At 44.8% G+C, this 9,763-nt stretch overlaps 2 protein-coding genes across 3 annotated transcripts in view; one reads left to right on the forward strand and one right to left on the reverse strand.

Moving 5' to 3' along the window:
• jmjd6 (jumonji domain containing 6, arginine demethylase and lysine hydroxylase) overlaps positions 1–3,757 on the reverse strand; it is a 10,366-nt gene extending 6,609 nt beyond the window's left edge. The window contains exons 1-3 of the mRNA XM_042228234.1: positions 3,306–3,757; positions 2,116–2,504; positions 719–1,005 (exon numbers count right to left, since the gene is read on the reverse strand). Of these exons, the coding sequence (XP_042084168.1) occupies positions 719–1,005; positions 2,116–2,504; positions 3,306–3,434 (805 nt within the window). The 5' untranslated portion in view covers positions 3,435–3,757. The remainder of the gene's footprint in view (positions 1–718; positions 1,006–2,115; positions 2,505–3,305) is intronic.
• mettl23 (methyltransferase like 23) lies at positions 2,828–7,369 on the forward strand. Of its 2 annotated transcripts, none has more exons than XM_005947128.2 (5): positions 2,828–3,248; positions 4,873–4,977; positions 5,334–5,571; positions 6,126–6,210; positions 6,977–7,369. In XM_005947128.2, the coding sequence occupies exons 2-5, from the start codon at positions 4,894–4,896 to the stop codon at positions 7,170–7,172; spliced, it is 603 nt and encodes a 200-aa protein (XP_005947190.1). In that variant the 5' UTR covers positions 2,828–3,248; positions 4,873–4,893; the 3' UTR covers positions 7,173–7,369. The 2 variants fall into 2 exon arrangements, with proteins under 2 accessions (XP_005947190.1, XP_005947189.1); XM_005947127.3 differs by lacking the exon at positions 2,828–3,248 and adding an exon at positions 3,849–4,130.
• Positions 7,370–9,763: the final 2,394 nt, after the last annotated feature.

The raw sequence follows: 9,763 nt of genomic DNA on the forward strand, positions 1-9,763 counted from the left end.
AGAGAGATTGATGGCTTCCGAGCATGGACAGCTCTCCTTCTGACTCACACCACAGATCTTCAATAATATTCAGGTCTGGGCTGAGATGGCCGTTCCAGAACGTTGTACTTGTTCCTCTGCATGAAAGCCTTAGTGGATTTTGAGCAGTGTTTCGGGTCGTTGTCTTGTTGAAAGATCCAGCCCCGTTTTATTGTAACAACCAACGATTTATACAGGAAAATAATGACTATGAACAAGGCTGCCCAAACTTCTGCATCCCACTGTATCTATAATAATTCAGAGTAAACCCAACAGTCATGTGACCCCCTATGAGCAGCACTTTGGCGACAGTGGGAAGGAAAAACTCCCTTTAACAGGAAGAAACCTCCGGCAGAACCAGGCTCAGGGAGGGGCGGCTAACAGGTTGGGAGTTAGAGGGTTTAAACAGCATAACAGCAGCATGCAAACACACCAACACCACTTTGTAGGATTGACTGATCTTTCTGTATATTTTCTGCGTTTTGTTTTTGTTGAAAATCTGAATTAGCCCTGCAACAGACTGGCGACCTGTCCAGGATGTACCCGCCTTTCACCCCATGTTAGATGTGATAGGCTCCAGCCCCCCTCCGTGACCCTGACAAGGACAAGCCAAAAAGAACGGACGGACAGATAAACTGAATTAAAAATGAATCAAGAGCGTCCCTACGGACAGAAGCCATCACAGCACATCCTCACTGACCGGGCACGAACACCGTCTCCCCGGGTCTCTGCAGGATCTCCAGCGGTCTGAACTCTGCGGGCCAGGTGGGCTGCTGCGTGCGGGGATAAACCACGCTGAACCAGGTGACCGCCTCATCCTGCTGGTTGCCGCCGTCCTCTCTCGTCACTTTGATCAGCTCCCGTGGCGTGTTGGTGGGGAACAGACACCATCGCTTGTGTCCCTGAACCAGAGCGTTCCAGGCGCTGGTGCCCAGCGGGTCAATGTGGATGCCGGTGCCGGACCGGGCCGGGCCCATCACAAACCATCTGTGGGGGAAATTAAGCGAATGAAATCAGACGTCACAAGCTCAGAGAAACGAAAGATTGGCAGTAGCTCATGACTGCTACAACACTCCTTAAACTCCAGGCCTCTGGGGCCGGTGTCCTGCAGGTTTTAAATATCAGCCTGGTTCAACACACCGGAATCAAATGATTAGTTCATTACCAGGTCATTGAATCAGCTGTGTTGGATCAAGGACACATCTAAAACCGGCCCTTGAGGCCTGGAGTTCCCTCACCCCTGCCTTAAACTTTCCCCCACTTCCTGTTCCAATTTCCAATCTCAACTCAAGCTTTATTTAATAAGACCTGAAACCATAAACTCATCAGGAAAGTCATTGCAGAGGTCAGACACATTTTCTCAGACTATAACCACAGGAGTCGTTCCTGCTGGACCTGAGACAGAATGCAGGTTTGAGCCCCTCGGACCTGGACTCGTGCTGGATGCAGGAAGCTACCTCCTCTGTCTTTTTCTAATCACTTTGCCTCAGTGGAAAACGTCATGAGGTCAGGGAAAGGCCTGAAGTTATCCCGGCTTCAGAAAGTGACCGTGGATGATGCCGTCCTCCTCAGGATGCACTACAAAGCCCTCCTCTTTCATCTTTCACACATCAGTTCTTCCTGCTTTGCTTCATTCAAACTGAAAAATATTTCATTAAAAAATTCTAACCTTTGTAAAAGCAAACAAACTGAACTGAAGGTGTCATGCTGAGCCGAGAAGCCTTCACATGAAAGATAAGTGAAAGAGGAAATAGGCTGGAGAGGCCCAGTTTGCGCTCTGCTGTAGAAGGTAATAAAAGAACAGCTGTGGTTTCGGCTGCAGGTGCTTCACGGCCAATTATAGAAGTTAAAGACGCTGATTATTTTAGAGTTTAATCTGCCTCCAGCAATCAAGAGGGTTAATGTGGGTACTGGGACGACATATTGGTGAAATCTGAGGGCTCAAAAGCCAAACAAAACCGAACAAATCAAAAATATCAAATAATCCATCAAGAGGTCAAATTACAGCCAACAGGGTTAGAGATCTGACCAATCAGCTGATCAAATGAAGAGCAAGTGCTCCTGATTGGATAGAGACGGAGCAGATAGACCGCTCACCTGTAAGGCGGCCTGCGCTTCTCTCCTGCAAACTGGAAGAGGTCGTCCCTGAAGAAGACGGGAACATCGTAGTCCTCCAGCAGCTTCCGCCGCTTGGCGTGTTCACCGTAGCTGCTGTCAAAGATGTAGAGCGGGCTGTCGTCACGGGTGGACTCCAGGTACTCCACGTAGTACTTCATCTTCATCTTCACTGAGTAACCGTCATTATCCTCACCACACTTGAACTTCTGGTTGCGGTATTTGCGTTTTAAGCGCTCCAGCGTCCATTTTTCCCGTGCGGGCCAGGTCTCCTGACAGTTAAGGAGGACGACGGGCTTGTAGGGGCGCTCGAAGCGCTCGATGAACTCCTCTGTGGTCAGATGGAGGGTGTCCACGCGCTCCACACTGTCCTGAAACACAGCACAGCGCGTTACATATTACCATTATGTCTTTTATAACAGCTATAATGCCACTCCCGAACGTCACACAGCTGCAGCTCAGTTTGGTGTTTTCCTGCTTTTCATGAGATCAAACTGTGAAACCTTCCCATGTTTAAATCCTGCACATCATTAAAATTTTAATATTTAATGGAGGGAAAACACTTCCTGTGGATGAACAAATAAAGAGTATTTGTGCCCAATATACTTCATTCTATTTTGTATCATGAATATTTTACTATTTATCTTTGATGTATTAATCTTTTTACATTATATTACGGGGTCGTTATTATAACACGGTTATTTTAGGTCATTACCAGTGTATTGTCTTTTACTGTGTTTTGTGTTTCATCGTTTTCGGTTGCAGTGGCCACTAGATGTCTGAATTACAGTTTGTAAAAGTGCTTTATGAATAAAGTTTGGTCGAAACTTTGATCGATGTTTCTTCGCAAGTACTTTTATAGAATGTTAAGAAAGTTTATTAAGAGAATATAACCGTCTGCTTCTGTGATACACCTGCTGTACTTCCAGCACCTTAAGTATGTGTTATTGATACTATCCCCGGGCTATCAGTACTTTTACTTCGCCTGTTCCTCCACATTCGTGTTGGCTCTCGGGTGTTATACGTGTGATGAAGACAGACGGACATTAACAGGAGCTCATATCAAACATCTCACGTGCCGGCGGCGGGAGCAGCGGCGACGTCTCCCACATTGTGTACGTGACAAGCTGCACTCCCCTGTTAGCCACTGTTAGCTTAGCATCAACAGTTACCTTCACAGTACGGTGCGACAGGTCGAAGGTCTCATGGTAGCCGTGTTTTATCCAGTCCAGCGAGTCCTTCAGTTCGGGTCTGGCGCTGCGTTTCGCCTCTTTGATCCTCTTCTTGCTCTTGTGGTTCATTCCTCCGCCCGGCGTGTTTATCTTTGCTCAGCTAGCTGTCAAGCTAACCCGGTGATACCGCACAAACACATCCAACAGCCTGCGCTCTCACCCGGCTAACTGCGCTGTTCTCACACCTTCTCCGGGTTTCTCTGATAAAACGACACAGCCACCCGCCGGGTGTGTGATAAACACGTCCTCCGATGTGAGATGGTGGATGAGACAGAACTCTTAAAACCTGCCGGGCGGATAAAGTTTGATAAACAGCTAACAGGAGCAGCTAGCTGTTAGCTGTGTGACACAATGCTTTCGCAACTGATTACGCAATTAGCCACCGCCCCTCTGGTAGTTTATTGGCCACATAAGCTACCGGAAGGTAAGTGTCAATTGGTTGGGCAGTCGAGTGAACCTTCCCGCCCGTGATTTTCATTGGCTGTTTTAACGCCCTCCTTTCTGTTTTGGTCTGCGCGGAACTAGTTTCCAATGTGGCGTTATCTGTTGCATGAGGTTTTCAGGGATAATAAAAATATGGGTTTTATACCTAAAAACAAAGAACTGGACTGATGGCAGGTAGATGTAACAAGGTCAGGTAAAAGCGTGTATGCTTACAGGATGGCCGACAGTGGAACCGAAACGCCGAGCATAGCTTATAAAGTGTTCACGTTTGAAGACGAGAGGAAAAACGCACGGGAGTCCCTCTGTGTCTCCATACCCGAGGTCTGTTCAAACCTGTAAATGTAACATTATACCGAGTGTATAGCAACAGAAAATACACTCAGAGTGAGAAACTAATGCTTCATTATAAATTAAATTCGTTGTTGTGCTGTTTAGAAATCGACGTGTTAGCTCCTTAAAAGTGGTCAAATTTAAGTTTTGTACAAATCGAGACTATTTTCACATTTTAAAACCCTCGATTTAATACAGCATACAGGCAATACACAAGCATATTTGTGTTTAAGTAAAATTTATAACCATTTAACCAGCATGCTGTTGAATCATGCTTCATTGAAATTAACCATAGGTACATAAATAATACATAAGTTTTAATACGATACCTTCGAGTCCTCTGTTTTATTCGGCCTAATATATTTATTTTTGTAAACTGGACCATCATTGCTGATTTTCCTGGTGTCCTCCATCAGTTATATCACAGTAAGTGGAAGGCAGGAGGTAAATAAATGAATCCATAAAGTCAGGTTTCTGTGCGCACACGTTGGATTGACTCATTTGTGATTTGAAAAGCCAGAAACTCTAAAAGCCTTGAGTTTCTTAGATGTGGAATCAATTAGGACCACAGCTTTCTGTCACTTTAACAACTGATTAGTTCATTTTCTCAACTTATTATCATTGCTGGCCAACCGGATGTCAGAGGATAACAGTTAACAGATGATTAAAGCCCATGAGATGTCTGCATGTGTTAATTTTGTTCCACAAAACCAAAATTCTTTTGGTGCCTCAGGTCCTCGACCCGCAGTTCGGCATGTATGTGTGGCCGTGTGCGGTGGTGCTGGCTCAGTATCTGTGGATGCACAGAGAGGAGCTGAGAGGGAAGAAGATGCTGGAGGTGAGAAGGAGCACACATTCAGACTCACACATGTGGAGATAGGTTACACTGATCCAAAGCATCGCAGAGCTGTCAACGATCCGTCTGAGGAGTCATTTGATGTGCAAACATAGAGCAGTGGAACCGAATGAGGGTCCGAGGTTATTTTGATAAGACAAACCTTAAATTAATATTTCAGTGAAGACAGTTTAGTTTAAGGGGTTTAATTAATATGAGTAAAATGACTTTAGGTGCCAAATATAAACCTGAGACTATTAGTAGTGTGTAAGCCACTCTCGTCAGCATCAGAGAAACACGTGGTTTAAAGCGAACCAGCTGCAAAGCTGCCTAAAGGAGTCGCGTTAACGCTGTTTCAGCTCAGCGCAGGCGTGAGTCTGCCCGGTGTGGTTGCGGCGCGGTGCGGTGCCGTGGTGATCCTGTCAGATGCCGCTGACAGACCGGCGTGTTTGGAGAACTGCAGGCGCAGCTGCGAAGCCAACGACCTCGGCGACGTGCCGGTGGTGGGTGTCAGCTGGGGTGAGATCTCCCCGGACCTCGTCCTGCTCCCCGAGCTGGACGTCATCCTGGGCTCAGACGTCTTCTACAATCCCGAAGGTTCGCAGCACATTTTCCTGTCAGAAAGCAAAACAAAGTATTCAGACGCCGTCACGCTTTCAAACCTGATTGATAGAAATTTTCTAAAAACGTGTTTTTGATTTTGACAATGTTATAGTTGACTTGCATGTAGGTCAAAGGTCAGCTGCATAGTTTGGTCTCCAAAAGTTGATTCTGTTCATCTGGACGTAGCGTAGACATCATAGTTTGGTATTTCTTCATTATTCTTATGTAGTTTTAAATTGTTCGGTTGATATTTCAGTGAAGCTGGGCGTGTTTGTGAGTCAGGTGTGAAACAGCTCAGTCACCTCCTGGACTGAGTCGACCGTCTGTGTTATCAGGGAAGAACAAAGTGCAGTTATTAATATTACTCCACTGTTTATAAAGTGCTCTGCTCCTGTATCAGCTTCTCTAAAATCACACTCGTATCTGACTGGACTGTTTTTCTTTGAGGACGCTTGGAAATGTAAATATATTTCCTGTTGATGCACCAGGATGTAAAACGATTGTACAAACATTGTTTATGGAGGATGACGAGTTGTTGCCTGTTACAGATTTTGAAGACGTCCTTGTGACCGTTTTTTTCCTGCTGAGAAAAAACCCCAAAGCCGAGTTCTGGACGACGTACCAAGTACGAAGGTACGACTGCTCCTCTGTTTCAGTCTGTGGACCTTCACCGCTCTGATCACTACACGAGCCTCAGACCCAGTCTGTGCGATTTCAGTGATCAGAAAGTGGCATGAGATTAAAAATTGTTCTTTTAAAAATGATTATAATAATTTTAATTCAAAACTACCATTTGAATCATTTTAATGTATTTAGATATTTATTTTAAATAATTTGTTCTTCCACAGCCCACCAGGGGGCAGCAGCTCAGGAATCACTGATGTAAACAATCACATTTTTCATTTTCATCTTTTTCAATACAAAAAGAAGAAAACTGAAGCTGCTAAACTTTAATGTGGAAAAGTTTTTCCTTCTGTAGTGTAACAGTCACGTAAGGAGCTCTGAGAGACGAAGCACACGCTAACACCCAAAATGTGATCTCATTCATGATAATGTGCGCTCCAGGAACATCCTTCATTACACCAACAAAAAAGACCATATTTACTCTTTTTTATTCTTTTTACTCCATTTTGAAATTATAATTATATTTCATTAAAATGTGCAAAATAACATAAAGTCACCGGACCAATCGTACGTAATCATGAAAATAAACACTCGGTTGCAGTTATTTAGTGTTTTGTGTTGAAAAAGTCCTATTTTGGTTAAGAAGGAGCCAAAGGAGCTGTCACAAAGTCAGACACGTAGCCTGAGGGTTCGATACCGGATCTCTTCTTCAACTGATGACAAAGAGCTGCAGCGGAGCAAACAGAGTTCACAGCTTCTTCTTCGTGTGTTTCAGCGCCGACTGGTCGATCGAGGTGCTGCTGCACAGGTGGAACCTGAGCTGCATCGAGGTTCAGCTCGACCAGTTTGATGCCGACACACCTGAGCTGGCCGGGTCTAATCTGCCCGGCAACCACAGCATCCAGATGATGAAAATCACCCTGAAGACAGAGGATGCTGGACAGAAGGCCGTCCACAGAGCTTCACCATAACCTCAACCACACCAGCAGCACCCAGGCTAACCAGTGACTCATGGTGTCTGGTCAGACCTGCTGTCAGGGCTGCTTTTCCAGTCCTGACAGGCTGAAGCTGGAGGCTGTGCTTCCTGCTGTGAGCAGCAGAGGGCAGCGTTTCACCGAACTTGACACCTGAGGTCACAATGATTAAACTTCCTCGTAAGCGAGCCATTCCTGTGTGTGGTTTCTTTGTCTTATTCATGAGTTTAACTCTAAATTCACTCATTTTAGTGCAGCAGCTGGTTTTGCAGTTTACACACACGTGTGTGAATGATTCTGGTGGATTGCTTAATCTCACCCTCACTGATACAGATGTGGATTCCAGGCCTCACAGTCGTGTTTGCTGTGAGCTAAAGTTCACACACAAAAGCACATTTTAATGTCTCGCACTGTGCCTGACTGTGTACGGCTATATTCAAACCACATGTGATCCACACATGGATATATATGTTGTATGATAATAAAATGATGTTGTTTTGGATTTTGTGTCCAAACCAGAATGAAAACATGTCAGTTAATCTGAAAACTGCTGAGACGATGTTCACTCACCTGACTGCACGCTAACCCAGAGCCGTGTCAGCAGCTCACAGTCACACTTTAGCTATTACACCAAACTGGAGCTAAATGAGGAAGACTGCAGCCCTTCACAACCAAACAAGTTAATCTGCAGCAATGCTGTGCTGGTCTGTTGAACAGAGAGCTTGCTGTTCATCTACGTTCACCTTTGGTCACAGACACAGTAGTGACTGAAAGGCCATCTGAGACGGGATGAGGGGGTTTGGGAGGGACTGAGAGTAGCACCACTGTTCCTCCATATCAGCAGAAAGGTGTGTGACCTGAGCAGAGAGAACACAACAACCTGGAGTCACTGAATTAACCAGACCCTGATTTCTCCATCGGCCTGTTTTATACCACATCAGTGCCCATAGCAACCACTTAGCAACCACATTTCCTGTCTCCACATCTCTGATCTCGGTCCATCTATGAGACGGACATGTTCCTCTGCTAACACAGGGAGACGTCTGCAGACACGTCCCACTGTCTGTCTGCATGTTCACATGTGTTTGCTGCTCAAAGGCACAAGGTCAGGACTTCCTGCACAACAAGTTCAGGCACAAAATCCAAAGCAGAGCTGGTACTTAATACAACACAATAACAATAACAGTCAGACATCATTCAGACTGTTTACCAAACTCCTCAGCACGAGCCTGTGGGTTCACATCAGGACAGATGTGACTGTGTTATATGTGCTCATGCTCTGGACTACAGAACATGCTGTAACATATACTGACACAAGAGTACAAATACTGGATTACATGTGTATAATTATTATATAATATGAATTCCCCATAGAACTCCTCATGGTCTACAGTTTCTAGTTAGTGCTGTCAAAATTAATGCGATAATGCAAATTAATCCGCCATCACGGTCAATGCGATTAACATTTTTAACACTATTAACCCATCTGGTGTGCAGAATGACTGAAAATCCCTGAAACGTTTCTGTCAACACTTTTCATCGTTTGAACTACAGCTGGTTAAAATTGGAAATAAAGCGCTGTAGTGTATCATCCACCTGGCCTGAACAGCATGTTTTTAAAGTTCAGCGACTTTTTATCCTCGACTTTGAAGCTGTCCAGACTGGTTATACTCGAGGATTTTAATATACACACTGATGATGACTCTGACCTGTTTGGCAGAGGTTTCCTTAGAGTCATGGATTCTTTTCTTTTTACACAGCATGTGTCTGGCCCTCTGCCTTTGATACTGTGGACCATCATATTTAGGTTTTGACCTTGACTTTCAGGGCTCTGCATAGACAAGCACCAACATATATCAGTGAACGTCCATACATTCCCAGCAGGTCCCTGAGGTCATGTGATCAGGGCTTGCTGGTTGTCCAACACACGAGGCTGAAAACAAAAGGCGACAGAGGTTTTGTAACTGTGGCCCCCAGACTGTGGAAGTCTCTCCCTTTGAGCCTGAGATCTGTGGATCTGTGGTGGCTTTTAAAAAACAGCTAAAACAGAAGTGGAGGACGCAAGAAGAATGAGTTCAGTAAAGTTTGACTTGTTTTGATTTGTTTTGTTTTGCTTAATGCGCCTTATAATCCAAAAACTACGGTAACTTCTACCTTGCTTTAGCATGTCCAGAAGTCCAACTTTTTGTGTGATGGTTAGCATCTTCCTCTGCCTCTTGAGTGCTACTGCAGGTGCCTTGCAAGGCATGGAGAAAACGTCAGTACTGCACTTCAGAGTCACACTGCTAAGGATCGATGTAGTGATTCTGTACTGTACAGGAGAGAGGGCACGGAGGAGATGGACAATGGTCTACAGTCGATCAGGACGCAGAACACAATGATACAAAAAAAATTATGCAAAATTGCACACAAAAAATCAGCGAAACAGCGAGGCCGCGAAAGGTGAACCGTGTTATAGCGAGCGACCACAGTATGAGTAAAATTAGCATTGCCATGAGAGTGCATATTACATATTAGAGTATAGGTAATGGATTATATATTTCTATACAAGTTCAGGCACGAAAACAATATATATCATATATATCTAT

Source organism: Haplochromis burtoni, unplaced genomic scaffold, assembly GCF_018398535.1.
Source record: "Haplochromis burtoni strain Fernald_Lab_line unplaced genomic scaffold, NCSU_Asbu1 Contig_313, whole genome shotgun sequence".
Classification (NCBI taxonomy): Eukaryota; Metazoa; Chordata; class Actinopteri; order Cichliformes; family Cichlidae; genus Haplochromis; species Haplochromis burtoni.

Coding starts and splice junctions, on each gene's coding strand:
- mettl23 (XM_005947127.3), top strand. CDS start 4,026: ATGGCCGACAGTGGAACCGAAACGCCGAGCATAGCTTATAAAGTGTTC. Junction 4,131..4,872: donor TCTGTGTCTCCATACCCGAG/GTCTGTTCAAAC, acceptor TTGGTGCCTCAG/GTCCTCGACCCGCAGTTCGG. Junction 4,978..5,333: donor GAGGGAAGAAGATGCTGGAG/GTGAGAAGGAGC, acceptor ACGCTGTTTCAG/CTCAGCGCAGGCGTGAGTCT.